Consider the following 19777-nt stretch of genomic DNA (forward strand, 5'->3'; position numbering starts at 1 on the left):
AAGCAATCCCGGAAGTGGAACGTCGAAGGATATAGACTACTACCTGTACAACTGTTGTGAGGATTGACCATATAAAAAAATGTCAATTAGCTACTGAGTTTAAGAGGTCCTGGTAGGCTGGTTGTGTACCTCAGAACAGAGCCAGGCCAGCAGTTTCCATCTTTATGCTAAGCTAGGCTAAGCTAAGCAGCTACCGACTCCAGCTTCATATTTAACGAACAGACATGAAAGTGATAACAATCTTATCATCTAACTCTTGGCAAAAAAAGTAAATAAGTGTGTTTCCCAATTTGCTGAACTATTACTTACTCATCTGGTCATCATCTAGAAAAGGCAGGAAAAGATTCTGTGTTCAGTGGTGGTCAAACTTTGACCATTGAACCTTTTTCCCACCCTTACACATTTTGCATTAGATTTGCTTATCATCCACACCTCTCGTCCTCATTAACATTTTGCAAGCCTCCCCCCCCTCACTCCATCCAGTCCCATCACCACCATCCCCCACATACCATGCACCTTCAGCCCTTCAGTCCCCCCCACCCCGCTCCTCCTGAACCCCTCTAAGTGGATACCCCACAGGAAGGGCTTCTCCAGGGGGGAAATGGGTCCCAGATGTCTGCCTTTGTGCCACTATGGGCTCCTCGGGAGGGATGGAGCCGTGGACGGGTGGATAAGGGGTGGAGGAGCAGTGGAGGAGGGTGTAGTGTGCTGTGAGCAAACATCAATAACGGCATCCAGGAGGGTGAAGAAAATCCCGAGGTGAAGGTGAGGAGGAATTTAATGATTAGTTCCTTTTGTCAAGCCAGCGTGGATTTCCAAACACATCATTTATGATTGGTCACACTGCCGCGCTCCTACCAGCTGAGCACGTCATTGCAGTGCTTCGACCTTTTGGTGGATGACGGTAATTGAATTGACTGCATTACGAACGTAAAGAAACAGTTTTCCTTCTTTTTTTTTTCCTGGAGAACTTCAAAAGTTTCAACATGGCAGTATTTCAGTCAGGACCAAACCATGTGTTGTAGAGACAGAAACAGACAATACATTGGTCTTCTTTGATATCCAAGCACCACTGTGTGTGTGTGTGTGTGTGTGTGTGTGTGTGTGTGTGTGTGTGTGTGTGTGTGTGTGTGTGTGTGTGTGTGTGTGTGTGTGTGTGTGTGTGTGTGTGTAAGCCCATATATATTGATATATATTGATGTGTATGATCTATTTTCAGCTCCAGAAAGGGTTAATTATGACCCCCATGGAAATAAAACAAAGACGAGAGCAGGGCCCGAGTGTTTAGTGAAACATTATGTCAAGACTCTGACAAGGAAATGAAATGTGCAACATCAATCAGCCTATGAGGACAGAGATCAAACAAGCCTCCACACTCCTGCATCTGGTTCTGTTTGGACAGCCTCACTTTTTTCCCCCTTCTCCCTCTCCTTTCTTCTCCTTTTCTTTTCCCCTTTTCTTATTCTTCTCCCATTCTCCCTCTCTTTTCTCTCCCCTTCTGTTCTTCTATATGCCATGACATTCCTGTAGGCCTACTCGCTTCGTTAGCTCATTTTTTCCATGATGGTGGCACGGAGCCACGCTTTCGCTAAAGGTAAGCGGCAGCTCCCAAGATTAGCCCCAGCAACAATGACTTTCCTGTCCCTCCACTGTCTCAAACCAGAGCTCCCAATAAGACCCAATTCTAATACCAGTTAATCCTGAAGTTGACTTGGCCTGTTATGTAAATACAACCTCATATAATTCACTGTCTCTGTCCATGGCCTCACTTTGATGGCCAGATGAGTTTTTTTCTTCCAAGTTGATTGAACCCAACTGGGATCGAGCTACTTTCCGTTCAACGTCCCTCTCTGAATGAAATGTAAACCAGTGCAATCACGAGGCTCATCAACAATTTTCTGAACTGCTCTCAGCACACACTGCCCTTCAAATGCCGCGGCAATCACACCCAAATGGTCGGCTAAAGCTGTCAAGCAGCGTGTCAAGACTGAAATGAGGTTTAGTTACTGAGAATTAATACTCAGGAAACTTTTGTTAGTAAGTAATACAAGTTACTGAATGTCTTGTCTCTGCGTCTTCATATAACATCTTTGGACAGCAAGTCAACTCAACCAGTTTTAGAAACGTCAAAGATGCAACAACTCTTAAAAAATGTTTGGAGGTGTTGACATATAAAGGCTACCATTAAGTATGTTGTCATCAAAAAGTACCAGATTCCCGAAGCTTAAAGCAGCGGAAAACTCCCGCAAGATTGATCTGCAGTGATCCACACATGAGTCACTCAAGTCGTGACGCATGAAGGTATAAACGGACACAATGTTGGGAAACTGATTTGGATTTCAAAAGCAGATTTGCGCAAGATTGTAGGTTGTTCTACACAGATTGAACAAACAGGAACCTGAGCTATATGTCTCATTATTTTCTCGAGAAGATCTGTCTGCTGTGTCATGACTACTGACGTGTAGAAAATGTCTCTAAGTGGCTGCAGACCCAGATGGGTTCGCGGTATGGAGGTGGAACATGTGTCGGCTCTGCCCAGAGGCCATGGATGGCACAATTAGGTGCTCTCTCACCTCTGCAGACTGAGGTCACTGGGCCGCTGAGGTTAGGGGTTATTTAGGGTCCTGTCTGAGCTGCCTTCCCAACCCAACCCAACATATAGATGACTAGGAGCAGCTGACGTCACTATTCTAAACCAAGCAGATAACAGATGTCTTTAGAGGTTTTCAATAGTTCAGTATACATTAGTGTTTACAGGCACAATGATATATCAGGAAAAAGCTCATCTTATGAAATTCTTTCTAGGATGTGTGCTTGCACAACTTCACATTTTGTCTCAGATCTACTGTAGCTGCTGCGGTCAAATAGATTTATGAAAAATCCTTTTTTTGGTTTGTAGGACTTTACGGTCTGTCATGGCCAAATTTGTAATTTGTGCCATTTATAAACATAAATATCCACATCATAAAGTGCATTGTTTGACCTATAAATCCTCCTTCAGTCTGTTAATCTGCAGTATTTTCATTGACTCGGTCAATGTTGTGACCTGTGGTTTAACGGATTTGTTTTTATAGTGTCTGGTTATCAGCATGATAAAAACCATGGCAGACAAATGTTGGTGTGAACTCACACTTGTTCCCATGTTAAAGGAAAAAGTGAAAAACTTTTAGCGCTGCATCAATGCACATGATTGATGGCTTTAATGTTGTAGAAAAATAGCTGTTGAGAATGTATGTTCATAGAAATACTATATATTAAATATTCAATATTAAAGTTTACATCAATGACTGTCAGAAATATAAGGGTTAGATTAATTTATGTCCTAATAATGAGTTGATGAACGAGAATGCAGACATGAGGGTGCATACGGACTGACGCTCCAGCCCCAAATCTGGAACCCATAAAGCCTCAGACATCCCTGCAACATTAGACACAGCACTTCTTATTGGCTGAGAGGGCCACTTACCCCCTTCCTCTATCGCCCGCCCAGCTAACGCACACTTCCTGCTTCTCTGCTTGGCTCGGGCCGGACCACGCCCTCTGGAAGTCCGCTTAGCCAAAGAGAACTGCCCGCAGGCCCCGGGTTAGAGTTTGGGTATAAAAGAGGCGGAGGTGGACCTGCCTGTCAGATGGTTTGTTGTTGTTCTGTCTGCCAGGTTGAGAGGGGGAATGTGAAAGTGAGAAATTTAACAAGGTAACCAGGAAACAGGGCAGCCAGTGCCACGTCCAATCCGATGGAGCTTCAGAAGCCGTAACTTTCTTTGACGAGAGAGAAAACTTTTGTTAAACAAGCTTGTCAAGTTCAGGTTTGTTGTCGCTTGAAAAAGAGCATCACAGCGTCTTTTCTTTGCAGTGGAGGTTGAAAGGTTGTTGGTGGACGGTACAATGAGAGAAGAGGTGTCCTGCACCAACTCCCCCGAAGGAGGTCTAGGGGCCAGCGAAGAGGAACTGGAAAGAGGATCGAAGAAGACCCTCCAAACAGGAAATCGAAAACGTTCCCCTTACCCTAAGAAGGACAGCCTCTGTCAGTCAGAGGAGAGCAGCACCGGCAGCCCCAACAGCCTGCTGCCGTCTGTTCCGAAGAAAGTGAAGAAAAGCCCTTCGACAGTTGTGTCGTTGGCCCCCACGTCGCTGGGCCCCAGGCTGGATCAACCCTTTGAGGACCTCCACTCTCAGCGCGTCATCGCCAATGTGCGGGAGCGTCAACGCACTCAGTCCCTGAATGATGCCTTCGCCTCTCTACGCAAAATCATCCCCACGCTACCTTCAGACAAGCTGAGCAAGATCCAGATCCTGAAGCTGGCCTCACGCTACATTGACTTCCTCTACCAGGTGCTGCAGAGCGACGAGATGGACGCCAAGCTGGCCAGCTGCAACTACCTGGCCCATGAAAGACTGAGCTACGCCTTTTCCGTCTGGAGGATGGAGGGGGCCTGGGCCATGTCCGCCAGCCACTAGGATCCCATCGAACTTCTCTCCTAAACCCTCTCGTTTCCACATCTCCACCCCGCTGCCTGTGTCTGTGTTTGCCCCCATTTTCTGTCCTCTGATTTCTTCCCCTTTTGGTCTGATCTTAACCTTTTCATCTAAAACCTTTCCATACATTCCTGCTCTATCTATGTGCTCTATAATGGTTCACTCCATCTCTACACCATTATTAACATTCAGAGTTGGATCTTTGCAACTAAAACCTCTCACACTTCACCCTGTTCCCCTCCATTGTTTCCACCTCCACTGCTCTCCCTTGTCTTTCCTACAGTTTAGTCCAGTGCAACAAGACGCTCCACTGCAGCCCCTCAGGTATGGACAACACACACACACACACACACACACACACACACACACACACACACACACACACACACACACACACACACACACACACACACAGCATGAACACATACAGAAATCATACAAACGCGAACATGCACATGTGTACACTCACTTCTGTATTCACCATGTCATCAGCACATGTGTCTTTCCTTCTATGTTCCACATAGTCTCAAGAGTGTTTCAGTACATTATTTGTAGCCTTTCGCCTCAACAAATAAATACCACAAATGGACTTTGCAAACAAAATCCCCAGGCAGGAATTAAACAAATCTGTGCTGGTTAAGACCTCTTAAAGTATCCAGTTCAAATAGACGCAAAGATAAAATAAAACATTTTATGTTATGAATCATTGTGAGACATGCAGCATACATTATTATGAAAAGGCTCGATCACAGATGTATTCAGACTAAAGAACTTCAAGCAAAGTTGTTCTATAAAGCACATTTATGACTGCGCATAAACTATTGAAATTTCAATAGAAAGATAAACTGTTAAGATTACTAAATTACAACGCATCAACATTAACTGATTGGGCCTCTGTGTACATACAGTACTGTACAGCTATGAAGTTCGTTTAGCCTTGCATTCAGGTGTAAAAATATACAATGAACATTTTTATGTTTTTTTTATGCAAATATACAAAGCTGTTCTCCAAGTTATATAATAACATTTGGGAAGACCATGTCAGTTATATTTTAATACAAATTATGTATCAAATTCTGATATTTGAATGTGAATATTTTTTTGTTATCAAACTAGTACTGAATCCATTATCTTCAGTCACAAAACTAAAACGGTTCTAGGACATTTTACTGATTTTATAAAAGGTTGCTGTTAGTTATTGGCTTGTTACACAAAACTGATTTAGTTAATAAATGTGACGTAGCTCAGATAACAAGCCATCAAATAAAGTGTTAGTTCTGTGTTCTGTTTGTGCAAATTATTTTGCCATTCAGGGTGCAATTCTTGCAAACAAGATGTCAATGTCAAGAGTCATTTAAAAAATAATAAATAACAAAAGTAAAAAAACCCAGATCTAACTAAACTTAATTTGCACGTAATATATAGCTTGTATAAAATATTTCATGTAAGATTACAATACAAAATGCTTCACATTAAATTATAACAATGTAAAAAATGTCAACAAATGATATATAATGTAAATATTCATTTTAAAATCAGGTAACGTATTAAAATGTTCGTAAAAAAAAGAAATAAAAAAAGAAATGTCTATAAATCCTGTCCAAACACATCTAATATATGAACAAACCTCTCTTGAAGTCATGGCAACAGTCAACATTAAAGAACACAATTAATACAATAACTTAAACATAATCAAAGGTTTAGGAGCGTTGTTTCATAGAAAGCATTTTTAAGCACTTTGGTTGTTTCACTTTGACTAAACTGAACTAACAGCACATTATCATAATCATAATCTAAACTCTCTAGTGTTTGACAGACCTCTGATGTATTTAAGACAAATGTTTTTCTCCAGAATCTGTAGGATCGACTTCACACAGGGTCTGGGTTTTTTCAACCAGTTTAACAGACACCAGATTCCTGCACAGGTACAGCATGAAAAGAGGGAAAGAAAGGGAGAGTGGGGAGAAATAAGTGGAGGCACATCTCTCTCTCTCTCTCTCTCTCTCTCTCTCTCTCTCTCTCTCTCTCTCTCTCTCTCTCTCTCTCTCTCTCTCTCTCTCTCTCTCCCCTGCAGCCTTGCCCTCTCTCCTCAGGATCTTGTATTGTGCAATCAGGCCCCGCCGGGGCCCAGACTAGCAGGAACCTTTAGATTGGAAACAGTTGTGAGGTATTAGGAAGGTGTGTATACCAGGGTTAGGGTCAGGCACACAGGCCTGTGTAATGGTGTGTGTTTGTGTGTGTTTGTAGTGAACTTTAATTACCTGTGCAGTGTGTGTGTGTGTGTGTGTGTGTGTGTGTGTGTGTGTGTGTGTGTGTGCGTGTGTGCGTGTGTGCGTGTGTGCGTGTGTGTGTGTGCTTGTGAACACATCTGCAGATTAGTATACACTTGCAGATGTTGTTTCGGTGATTTAATCTTCCCCCTCTCCTGGTTTTAGTTTTATAAGACTTACAGTTTTTTATTTTTGGACAAAAAAGGCAGCTAGGAAGTCCTTCAAATTAAAATGACAACATTCAAGATAAGCACTTAAACGAAAAAAAGAGCGAGGGGCAGAAATGTGACGAGGTGCAGAGACTGTGTAGAGGTGAATGTGTGTTGCTGTGCTGAAGGAGTACACACTTTTTAATCAGCTGGATGACAGGTCAAGGTAAACACTTTTCAAATAGGCACATACACTCACAGATCTTTGAACAGACATAAATGCATTCTCACAGAGTTTCAAGCTATTCACTGTGCAGGAATCACAAATAATACTACAAGTACTACTACACAGGCTACAAACAACATATATACATTACACTGTCCAGACACACACATGCAGCCCCCAGCCATGTGCACACTGCAGGTGTTCCACTCCGCGTTATTATCAAACCTCCAGTGGTTCCAGCAGCGGACGTCGAGGTCTCCACTCAGTGGAGCGTCCTTGAACGCAGCGTGGTAGTTATTACCTACCACTTTGCCTGCTCTGCCTGTTATCATCAGCTCAGCAGGGGAGAAATAAGTGGAGAAAGTGCTAGAAATTCAAGGCCTGAAACTGACCAGAACGTCTAAGTTTAGGAAAGATGATGAGGTTAGAAAGAGTCTGAGATACATCAAAGACAGCATGTGTGTGTGTGCGTGTGTCTGTGTCCCTGTGTGGTGTAATTTAAAACAGTATGTATACATGCGTCTAATGACATGTAGTATAGTCACTTCTATATGTAAATACCCACAGAGAATATCAAGGATGTCATCCAAAAAGTAAAGTTGCAGCCTCTTTTTAAGTTTTCTGCAAGCTTAAAAATCCTGCTTTTCTTGATCCACATCCCCTCCATGGTGGGTGGTATGTAGAGGGTGGACAAAATAATTGTAAACTTGACAATATGTTAAAGTGTATAATGTTCCATGTTATGTGAGTTGAGGCTGTAATTCATGGCGATGTATTGGGTTGGAGTTCCTTGTTGAAGGTGTTTTTGTATTTTGTCCACCCAACATAGTTTTTTTTTCTCCAAAAAACAACAACAACTGGATAATTGATTTAACCTGGTTTTACACCATGTGTATACTACATGAAACATATCCCTAATATTTTGTACTGTCACTGTGAACCTTGATAGTCTATAGCATGCACACACACACACACACACACACACACACACACACACACACACACACACACACACACACACACACACACACACACACACACACACACACACACACACACACGAACATGAACGCCCAGCGGACATATTTGTACATTTTGATGAGCATGATTTTAAGACATGTGGGTGTCTGGCTCAGGATGAAACTTTCAGAATGAGAGGATTGTTCTGTTTGAGTTGGAAAAAAACAATACTCTCCTTTCTGTTTATACTATAATCAAAATGCCTGTCACTGATCTTTCCTCTGCCGGAAACTCCTGGCTTTGTTGCGTCTGTGTGTGTGTGTGTGTGTGTGTGTGTGTGTGTGTGTTTTACAGTTTGGACTGACCAGCTGTTGGATGCTCTGCTGGGCATATTAAATATCTGGCTTTCACTCCGGACTGATCTGGGACCAGATGTAAAGTCCTCTGCGGCTCATCTGTGTTTTAAAAGTCTCATCCAGAAGTTGTGGCTTCTGATAGTCATCTTTATTTTTAGAGAGCCAAACTGTGAGCCGAGCACAGGTGGGAGGGTTGTGTGTGTGTGTGTGTGTGTGTGTGCGTGTGTATTACTGTGTGTGCATTTGACTGCTGCATGCATATGTGCTTGTGTATTTGCATGTGTGTTGGCCTTGCTCAGACAGCTGCAGGGTTAGAGAGTTATGGAGGACTGACTTCTGGTTTGACACGTAGGCAACCAAACGCAGCATAACTTGGGTCCAAAATGCATCAGGATCTGTCATTTACACACACAATTCACAGAAACAAAAAGGGTTATGTGTGATTTAAAATAAAAGTTTAAATAATAATATAAAAAAGTAGTCAAATGAAAAATGTAAATGCTCCCAAAAATACTCCAGAAGCACATTTAAATGTTTTTCTTCAACGATTGTTTTCTGTGAATCTCCCGTGCTTAGGTAGGCATCTAAATCTCACTGAGTGGTGCAGTCCGCCACTACCAATAAAAACTACGATATAGAGAGATAATTACTGAATGTACAGTACATAAATCATACTATTGCAGAAAAATTGCAGACCACAAGCAGTATCAAACACAGGGTTTGATTTTATTAAAATCTTAAGGATTGTAACTTTGAATATTGAAAAACAAGACAGATAATTGTCAGCTTCAAAAGTAACTTTTGTTTATACAAGATAAAAGCAAATGCAAACACTTACATTACATGACAAAATACAAGCTTTTATATTACAGTTTACACATTTTATGGCATAATGAAAGTCATGTGACGGGCTGACACCCACAAACATACGTCTAACTCTTTCTGACTTCTTCTCTCTGTGTGTCTTTCTTGAAGGGTGGAAAGACACACTGTAATTAGGGTGAACTGAGAACGCTCCAGATGAAATGTTTGCTTGTTAAAACAAGAGAGAAGTTAAAGGAGCTGTAGGGATTTTTCCACTTTCCACTAAACAGAAGTGTTTGTTTGTACACACATTTTATAACCTCAACACACATCTTAAGACTTTTTTTTTTTTTTTGCAGAAATATGATTCAGAATGACACACATGTATGACATGTCTTCTTATCTTGAATATGCTACTTATAATGTTACCTAATCTCTGTGTTTCTTATCTCTTCAGAAAACCGACAAATGGAAAATTCTCTACACTCTACACTCAAAGAAGAAATATGTTCCTGCCTCACAAGACAACCCCCCCCAATTTTTTTTTTCTTTCAAAAAACCTTTTTCTCTTTCTCTGGACACATGCTCGACTCATGACACTGAGATGTACTCTTGCAGCTTGACTCTAACAGTCCTGTGTTTCTGAAACACTGGTGAGGACATGACAGTCAAGTGCTGAACATTTGATGAATGATGAAAAGAAGAGGAAACAAAAACAACAAACAGCTGGCCTGCGTTGACAATGAAACAAAATGGCTGCTGGTTCGAGTGCCTTGGGTAACACCGTGATAACCATCATCCACCCGACTCTTCACATCGGATGACTCACTGCCAGACAGACTTTAAGATGACTAATGATAATGGCACAGTGATGGTTAGAGGGCGGTCACAGCCAATGAATGTTTACAGCTAAAATGCTAATAAGCTAATCGCTCTGGCTCTCAAAGCCCAGTCTTGTGGGAAAAAGAGGAGCATGAGGAATCTGACGCAGAACTTCTACTTTGTTGTGCTGTAGTAACTGGATAGCTTTCTGTGTATTTTAAAAACATTTTTTTAAAGTGTATCTGTTTGTGAATTCGGTCTATGCACTCTGTATTACTTTAACTCTGCTCATGCATTACACTTGGCTTTAATGAAAAATGCCCATGGGAAAATGTCTTAAACCACTGATCACATTTTAGCCACTATTCCACTTCTGTTTATTTTCACTTTAGCTTTTCTGTTATTAGTAAGCGTCGCAGAAAGTTGTATTTTAAAATGCAAGACAATCTGATTAATGTCTATTTCCTGCAGCTTTATGAAATATCTTTGCAAACTTGCTGTGAGCGTTTTCACTGAATAATGCAAACAATAAAGGCAGAAAGTTTCTTGTAAAATGCGCCAAAGTGATGATGAAGTGATTCCAGACACAATATGGAGGATTCATTTGAAACCATAGTAGTCTAATTACTGTTTGATCATGTTTCTTTTGTATTGTTTTGCATTTGCTTTTGATAATCTTTATTGTGTCAGCTCCTGTGGACAATAAAACTCTTTTTTTTAAATGCTGTATATGACTGTAATATTTTGATAATCAAAGGGATAATGCATGGCGTGTCAGCATTCAGTAGTAGTTCAGATATGAGAGGAAGCCGCGGTGAATTTGGTAATTTACCTTTATTAAGGATTTCTTTTGGAAACAAAAATAGTAGAAAAGACAAAGGCAGACAAAAACACAAAACAAAGTCATTATGTACACTGTACAGATATAAGTCAGAGAGTCAGTTAAGAAAAAACTGGACTTTGCCTGCAGTCTTAACTAAGATCCAGTTTGTTAAGGCTACCTTCACACAGGTTGGTCAGCATGATACTCCAAGGCACACAGGCTGAAAATTTGGTCTCTAAGTACGTACATTTTTTTAGATCAAATACAAAAATAAGTCATTTGCATGATTAAGACAAAGGATAAGACATCAGATATGTCAGCTCACTGTCATGAATGTTCTCGTAAAACTATGCAAAGCTACACTCGGACTGTCCTACAGATATGGAGTTGAAACTCACCGTCCTTCATTTTCACATTTTCATTACATTAACAAAGATTTGACAGGTTTTGAGTTGCGTTCACAATTCAACGTAAAGAAAGAAAGGTACGTTGGCAAACGTACTGCACTTAAAAAGGAATAATCCATAGCACCGTCAAAATTGTGTTAGACATACAAAGAGCACTTCAAAGACACATAATCTAAATAAAAGGTTTTTTTTTGTTTTTTTTTTAAGAAATGAATTTGTTTATATATCCGTCCTGTGCTTTTTGTGCTGTTTGGATAGAAAAAAGAAACATTCACAAACTTTTCAAAGTCTTTGAAGTTCTTTAAGCCATGCCAGTCCTGGGACGGCACATTGTTCTCATAAACTTTGGTTGCGCTTAACCTGTGTCCAATTGCACTGTGTGGATATTCAACTATCTCAGTATTATTGCTCCATCATAACTGCTAAAATGTCGTTGTTTGGTCCGGGGAGCAAAACATCCCCGCTGCTGACGGTAAACAGAACGCTGCTACGTCGATGATGAACAAAGTACACATCCGTTTGTCTTTGTTATGAATAAAATTAAAGTTTAAAATAAATTTACAAAGTACAGCAGGAATGCTCATCCACAGGTAGAAACACTGGTCCACTTAACAAACATTATCAAAGTTCAGATTTTAAGACCCAAGTCATTGTGATCCTCGAATCCTGAGGGCAATGGAAGTGCACTTTAAGTGTGGGATTGTCATGAAGTCTTTGGATTGGTCTCATCCAAAATTTGATCTGCATTGTCACATATACAATCATTTCTGAGTGGTCACGCTGCACTGAAGCATCATGGGTGAGTTCTGTCTTTGCTGATGTGTAAAGAACCTCTTTCTCCCCTGATATTGATACTCCAATGACTAGAGGTATTAGCTCTTCATCTACAGTATGTCTACGCTTTTAAGATGCACTTCATCAAAGACTGCTGTGTCTTCTTTTATCTGCCGGGGAGCCATAACAATAACTGCAGCCATATAGAGTCTTGCTGCATGTGCTCCACTGACAGGCCAAGAAAAAGAGAAAAAAGACGATTTAAGAAAATATGTAGACATTCAAAACAATATGAAACATATGTATCTCAGACGTCACTGTAGCTTCACTCTTACTGGATTCTTAAACAACAACAAAAATCTGCTGCTGACATTCACAAACGTGTGTGCCAAATGTCAAATGAAAGAATATTGAAATAAAAACACGAACGAACAAGATGTTGTGATTGTCAACATGGCCGATGTGGCTGCGTCTCCTCCATCTTGTCAAGTTCACATTACAGAACGGTGCAGTGCAAAACGCTCAGAAGCTCCTGGGTTTTTTTTTTTTTCCTTCAGTGGATGGCTGTCACATTCAGACAAATGACATCATCATAGTGGGACGCGGAGGATATATCTGCTCTCCTTCACCGGCACGTCCTGCAGGGACGACTCCTTCCGCTCAGAGTGATTGGCTCCAGCACGCCCAGGTGACCTTTGACCCCGCCTTCAAGGTTTCAACAGTGCGAGGAGTCTCTCGCAGGTCTTGTGGGAGTCATTTACAAGGTGAATGTTTAAAGTTGCAGAGCTGTGTTTTGTCAAGTGTGTGTTCATGCCACTGCTACAAGAGAGTGAAGATCCTTCATGAATTTTCCACTTCTTCTCAGTTTAATAACCAGGAAAAGCCTGTCGAGGCGTCATGAGAGTATGAATGTTTCCCAGGTGAATGTTGTTGCTCAGTGTGTTTGAATCAGACTGCAGCCACTAGTTATACTGGTGGAGGAGTTTTTGTGAGGTGATGAATACAGTGGTCGAACTGATTAGGACATCTGCTTCCAGTGATGGTCCAAATGCTTACTGTAGCTTTGTCTGTGTGTGTGTGTGTGTGTGTGTGTGTGTGTGTGTGTGTGTGTGTGTGTGTGCTTGATTCCATAGACTTGGCTGAACGCAGCAGTCAGGATACTCTTTCCTCAGAGAGAATCACCTTTCTCTGTCAGTTTTTCTGGCCGTGTCTGTTTTCTTAATGAATGAGAAAAGACAAAGATCGTATGATACATAAAGTGTGGTATTGTAAAGTCGCTAAAGCAGAAGATATTGAATACAATGTCGTCCCTACTTGTCAGAGGCGATCGCTCCCATCGACAGCGAAGCGATGGCGCTGACGGCCTCACTGTCCGAGTCTCGTCTCAGCCGCCGTCTTTGCGCCTGCAGGTAGGTCAGATCCACTGTGGCGGCCGAATCCTTCACACTCTGCCAGTACTCACCTGCAGGAAGCCAGGAGATGAAAAAGAGGGAGAGGAGGAAGGGAGGAGAAAGAGAGAAAGATTAATGGCCTCAGTTGTTGGTATTCCAGTGTTGTTTTCATTCAGAATGCTGCCTTCCTTGAGGGAAAGTGCCTGCACTGCATTATTAAGAAGCAGTACATGGTGTTTGATCCACCAGTTGTAGCTGTTTGATCTGAATATAAGCATTGCCTGTCTTATAAACAGCCTGGGGTCCAAATACCCATGTTGATAATTTCAGAAATGTAAACTCAAATTCAATGTGTTCTCTCAGGGTCTCCAGACTTGAGTCCTGTGACACACAGTGGAAGTCAAATCAATCAGTGTCTGCAAATGTGTTCGTCTATGAGCGTGTGTGTTCTGGCTGTGCATGCAATTCGCACATATTTCACCCCGGGCCAAAATTATGGGCTTAACATTCTTGTGGCTTTGCAAATATTTTTAATTAATCTAATTTGGTTGGGATAACATTTGTGTGCAATCAGGAGGGGATGTTGCGAAGGTCGTGTGCCAGAGAAGTGTTTGAAGATAATTGGAGCCAGGGCGGCCGTGTGTGTGTGTGCGTCTGTCTGTGTGTGTGTGGGACGGCTGGAGGGAGGGATGGGAGACAGGGATGTAAAGGAGGAGAGGTGGCCAGTGAGCAGGAGGGATGAAGAGATGGAGGGAGAAAGAGTGCTGTGTGGAGAAATAAAGAGACCAAAGTTAAAGAGTATGGAAAAGCAAAATAAACAGTCTACAGCTTGTAGAAATAGAAACTGAATTATTTTCTGTTCATTGTAACTGATGGAATTTTAAAAATAGAAAAGTGGATTGAGAATTAAAAAATGTTCCCCTAACTTGACAAATATTCAATAGATTGTTTGTCTTCATTAAACTGAAAATGTTTGTAATGTAAAATAAAACAAAAGTAGCAGAAGCAAGGTTGCAAAGCAGAAGTTTTCATTTCAAATGCAGAATTTTGGACACCCTGAAATGTTGACATTAAAATCCCTGTAATTATAATGTGTAACTGTATTATGTTGTTCACTCTAAGATATCTGTCATTTGCAGCTATATTAAAAAAAAAAGTACTTGAAGTCCTTTCATGTTTCAGGTGGTGAACATGGTATGACGTGGTGTGACTATTATCTGGTGCAACATAACAGGTGTATTTCTTTGATCTCATCTTCAACTTAATGCATGTATTTCAGCCAACACCAGGAAGCAAAAATCAGCAAATTATTTTCTATTTATCTATATTGTAAAAATGATTTTCATGTTTGAATTTTGAAAGGTAAGGAGCAACACAGGAAATGTGACAGATCGTGAACATGCAACTGGTGTAGGAACCTGTGCTTCTGCAGTAATTCTGTAAATCTGTACAGTTAATATAGGCAAAATAATAAATTCTGAACTCTGCGGTTCTGCTCCTCCTCTCCATTTTGAAAAACCTAATTTATGCCTTATGTCCTTAAAAGAGTATGGTCAAGACCTACTCTATATGAAAAGTGTCATGAGATAAGATTATGTTGTGAGTTGGTGCTATATAAATAAAAATGACTTGAAGAGTAAAAAATACAGTACACTAAAATATTGAGACAAAATAACAAAACATAGGGTTTGGAGATTTAATAGTCTGCTGCTATTCTACAAACAATCTCAATATATAAACTCTGAATCTTTCAGAACAGCTCGCTGCACAAGGTCCATTAACAGTTAAATCCCAGTGTCCTGTCGGAGGATTTAAATAATTAATGAAGGTGTCCACACTGTGCGGAATACAGTATTACACATGGTTTTGAAGAGGTGTCAGTGTGCGTCTGTGCCATCGAGTTGGTCTGCTCAGGTGGAAATACAAGTGAATAGTATTATAATAATATTAATTTACTAAAAAACATGGAGGGCTTTTCTGCTGGTGCAATCTGCACGTGTAACATGTTTTCATTTACTTAACATTTATTTTTAAACATTAGTGTTAGGTTGTTTTTAATACAATTCTTATTTTTTTCACTCCATTGGCCTACAGGCATATAGGACGAGAAACTGTGTGTGTTAACATGTGGCGGATTTATTTGTTGATGCACCCACGACCCATCACAACAGAAAACACTCAAAAATGTGTAGCCTATGCATATATTTTTCACAGTGTTGCAAACCCTCTGAGTGACGTGCTGCTGAGGGCTCTGAATCATACAGGTTGTGTTGTGTTGAGGTGTCAGTTCTCACCCTGAACCTGGATGACTCGCTGCAGTGACTGGACAGCATTTTCACAAGGCTTCTGGTCCAACACGGACTGGGACAGAGGCTCCACCTGGGACACAAAAGAGTAAGTAGTTTGATAAAACACACTGTATATTTCTCCAGAAACACACACACACACACACACACACACACCTCACCTCCATGCCTAGCAAGGCGCTGACACAGGATTCAGAGGCATCACAGATGGCCTTGAGGTCATGTCCCCCCTCCAGAGCCAGGACCACCCGACCCCCGGCCAGTGACATCAGCTGACGGGTCAGGAAGCCAAAACCTAGTAGAGAACAACAACAACACACACACACACACACACACACACACACACACACACACACACACACACACACACACACACACACACACACACACACACACACACACACACACACACACACACACACAGGTTAAGTCAGATAATGACTTGATTAACAAGATTAAAGGATGTCTTCAGTGTCGGTGACCATCTATAGTTCAGAGCAGTGCTCCCTAACTTATAGATGCCCTTCATTTCTATTTAGATCAGTGCTCATCTACATTGCTCTAAACATTTTTATTATTATCCTGCATTCAAAATAAGGATATTAACATAAAATGCAGGACAACTTCATATTAACTATTAACAGAGGTAAAAAATGAAATAAAAACAAAATCAGGTTCATCTGAGGAAGAGGTCCCTCAGGAAACTAAGACACACTTTCAACACCAGAGAAATCATTACAGATATGTATAAATAAGTATGATTGGATTTTAGACTGCACTTTGTGTGATGTTAACACTGATTCATATATATGTCCCTATGTGTGTGTAAGAGTATGTTACTGTAACGTGAATGTGTGCTGTATTAGAATGAGGTGCTGATTGAGGCTTACACTTGGCTGTGACTTTGTAGCCTCCAAGTGATGACACGTGTCCTTCGACAGCATCAAAGCCAGCTGACACCAGCACCACATCAGGGGAAAACTCGTGGGCAATGGGCATCACCACGGCTCTGAGGAGGAAGAGAGGAAACAACGATCATGCTGTGAACCAAATGCTGTATGGTACGTTACATTCATGCAAGCCCTCTGGCCTCGCTGAAATTAGATAGTACATATAAGAAATCATGCTTTCAACAGGTGTTCATAATTTGTAAAAAGAAAAAAAAGAATACTTGGAACAGTGAATAGAAGAAATAATGTGAGAGGGGAAATCTTTGAGGGGTTGTTTAACATTAGAATAGACTGTAACAGATTAGTTACTGTATAGTAATAAAGTAATTTAAGTTGCCTGTAATGTACAAAAAACAACATCAAACTGAAATCACTGCAGAGTTGAGGTGATTGATTTGCGACTGGAACACTTGTACAATGAAATACTTTTCTGGATTGTTAACTGCAAACATTTACTTCATTGAAAACTCCATCCATTTGAAAATGATGAAAGATAATTTATCAAAGGCCATGTTCCAAGCGCTTGATCTCTTTTCTCAATCCACTCCTGGTAAGTGGCCAACACTAGAAGGTGGGCTAGCTCCCAGGTGTGAATGTGTGCAACTGTTTAAATGTGAAGCAGAACACTTCTGAAAAAAAGGAAGCATGAGCGCTCTGAAAAACTTTCCAGGATATATAAAAATTAGAAAACGGTCAAAGTAAAGCATATTTAGGCAGGTGGCAAACACTGAACAATTTCTGTTTTTGTGAGTGACACAAGCAGATAAAAATGAGACCCTTGACATATCTGGACTGAGATGCCCACATACTGTATACTCTACTCAGGGGAGACCACTTTCCTTGCCTCTATGCTCTCCTCCTCACTTCCTCTCGTCTCCCGCTGCCAGTTATTTAGCAAGAGCGCATGGCCCATGCCGCGTTTGATTCTCTCTCTCTCTCTCTCTCTCACTCTCTCTCTCTCAGCGGCAGTTCAAAGGCGTTTGTGTGCGTCTGGTTCCTATTAGGAGCTCGTCCCTCTTCTCACGTCACTGACAGCCAGCCATCTGGGATCCATTGGGCCTAATTACGCCGCCTTTGGATTCCCTAACAATGCACCCCCCACTTCTTCTCTCTCTTCTGCTTTCCTCTCCTCCATAGTTTGTCATTCATAAGTAGCCACTGAGAAAAGCACATGAAAATATGTGCATCCACACATACATGCTATGCACAAGCCAAAATATATACATACGTATGCTCTTTCTTTGAAACTGGCCATTACGTGTGTGTGTGTGTGTGTGTGCTGTGCTACCGGTGATTAGACTGCCCTTAAATTCTGACCACCTTAGTAATCCTCCACACATACACACATACACACACACACACACACACACACACACACACACTATGTCATGACACTTAATCTCAACGCAGCTGAGCTTTCTCTTGATTGTACTAGAGTCCTACCGCCACTCTCGACCACAATATTTCCCCTGTCACTGACACACACCCCAGAGACACACATCATCAACAACCGCTAGTTTTCTGTTCCATCCTGAAGAGAAACACAGAGTTTGGAACATCCCGTCGTCTAAATCATGTATTTAAATTGAATTACAGAACTGGCACCAGGCTAGATACTTAATTGCATAAACATGAATTCATGATGCATTAAATTTTGTCTGCATAGCGTGTTATGCTTTTATTTGCACAAGTTAATCCACAGAATGGTGGCAAAGTCCACTGAAAAATGTTTGTAGCATATGTTTTTACAAAAATCCCTTCTGTGCCGCTTCATGTATTTTGCTTTTTAAACATCTTGATTATCTTGCTGCAGTTGCAAACCCAAATGACATTTTTCCCATTATTGTGTTTTTTTTTTGCCTTAATTTGATAGTTGACAGTGGCAGCAAATATGGGGTTGTTCCCCATGATGACTTGCAACAAAGGTCTTTGGCCGGATATCCACCCCGGACATCACAGCTACATGGTATGTACCTCAAACCACTGGACCACCAGGACATTCTTTCTCCACAGAGCTTTGATTCAGGGCAAAGTTTCTTGGGGTAACACACAATATGGTACAATACTACAGTGTGGTTAACTGAGGAGGTTTTACACATGAAAACACTTGCCATTTACCAAACTGGATGAAAAATACCCAAACCAGACGCCTGCTCAGGAAAAGACCATTTGTTTCTTAATAAGCATCCAGAGCTCCAGTAAACACTGGACTTAGTGTTTCCGAGCCTGCCTATTGGCTCTATGGATTTTTACCAGTATGGGTTAGCTCATTAGCATCTTTCCTTTGACGAGGGGCCCACACACTGTGTCTGCTGCATGCAGAACCGTGTAGAGCTCACATAATGTTTAATCATCTAGTGGCCAGCCAGTGTTTCTGACAGAGTTTGTCACAGTGCAGAGCAAAAGCAAAGTAAATTCATTCAGGAAAAATAGCTTGAATGAAATGAAAATTGTGGTAAGAGCAAAGGTGAGTTTCACTAACACATCTCTGAATGTTTTTTTTCGCTCAACAATCAATGGAAAGTTGTGGCTTATATCATTGCAAAAACCATATCAACGTTTTGTCCATTTAATACAAAGTGTGTAGACATTGATTACTGCCAACCATTTTTTAGGGGAGATCAGGACTCAGAGATGAAACCTGCTTGAGATACTACAGGTCATTCATCGCAGTAAACATGATCCAGCATTACAGTATAATTGCATGATAATACACCATTAAAAAGGTGTTGCATTCCAGTGGGCTTCAACCAGGAGGAGAAATAATGGCTTATTGTTTGTCCTCCTGGCGCACGCACTTCAATCCAAATAAAAAAAAAATTTAAATAATATGCTTTCTATCTTTTCTTGACCTGGCTGGTTTCTGCCATTCTGTCATTGTAAACCTGGTTTTGTTATTAGCTAAACTAGCTTTCCAACATCCTGGTACAGCACTGACAGCAAACAGTACCTGAGGTGATGTAAACAACAACCTTGACAATGAAGTAACACATTTGATTGAAAGCAGTGTCACAAACTGAAACTTATGACGGCCTAGATGTATGCAAGTATATCAAATTTGTA

At 41.0% G+C, this 19777-nt stretch overlaps 2 protein-coding genes across 6 annotated transcripts in view; one reads left to right on the forward strand and one right to left on the reverse strand.

Annotated features, from left to right (window-relative positions):
- The first annotated feature begins 3608 nt into the window (after positions 1-3608).
- Positions 3609-10790, forward strand: LOC116067689 (twist-related protein 2-like). The gene is made up of 2 exons (XM_031324188.2): positions 3609-4800; positions 9699-10790. Exon 1 carries the CDS (start codon positions 3886-3888, stop codon positions 4456-4458), a length of 573 nt encoding a protein of 190 aa, XP_031180048.1. The 5' UTR covers positions 3609-3885; the 3' UTR covers positions 4459-4800; positions 9699-10790.
- An 88-nt stretch (positions 10791-10878) lies between these two features.
- Positions 10879-19777, reverse strand: part of LOC116067669 (histone deacetylase 7-like) — a 42169-nt gene continuing 33270 nt past the window's right edge. For 3 of the 5 annotated variants that reach the window (XM_031324151.2, XM_031324141.2, XM_031324166.2), the window contains 5 exons: positions 16655-16773; positions 15926-16059; positions 15753-15837; positions 13382-13529; positions 10879-13284 (listed from right to left, as the gene is read on the reverse strand). In XM_031324151.2, the coding sequence (XP_031180011.1) occupies positions 13236-13284; positions 13382-13529; positions 15753-15837; positions 15926-16059; positions 16655-16773 (535 nt within the window). In that variant the 3' untranslated portion in view covers positions 10879-13235. The remainder of the gene's footprint in view (positions 13285-13381; positions 13530-15752; positions 15838-15925; positions 16060-16654; positions 16774-19777) is intronic. The other 2 variants (XM_031324175.2, XM_031324159.2) reach the window with 2 other exon arrangements.

The sequence above is a fragment of the Sander lucioperca genome, chromosome 6 (genome assembly GCF_008315115.2).
Source record: "Sander lucioperca isolate FBNREF2018 chromosome 6, SLUC_FBN_1.2, whole genome shotgun sequence".
Lineage (NCBI taxonomy): Eukaryota > Metazoa > Chordata > Actinopteri > Perciformes > Percidae > Sander > Sander lucioperca.

Coding starts and splice junctions, on each gene's coding strand:
- LOC116067689 (XM_031324188.2), top strand. CDS start 3,886: ATGAGAGAAGAGGTGTCCTGCACCAACTCCCCCGAAGGAGGTCTAGGG.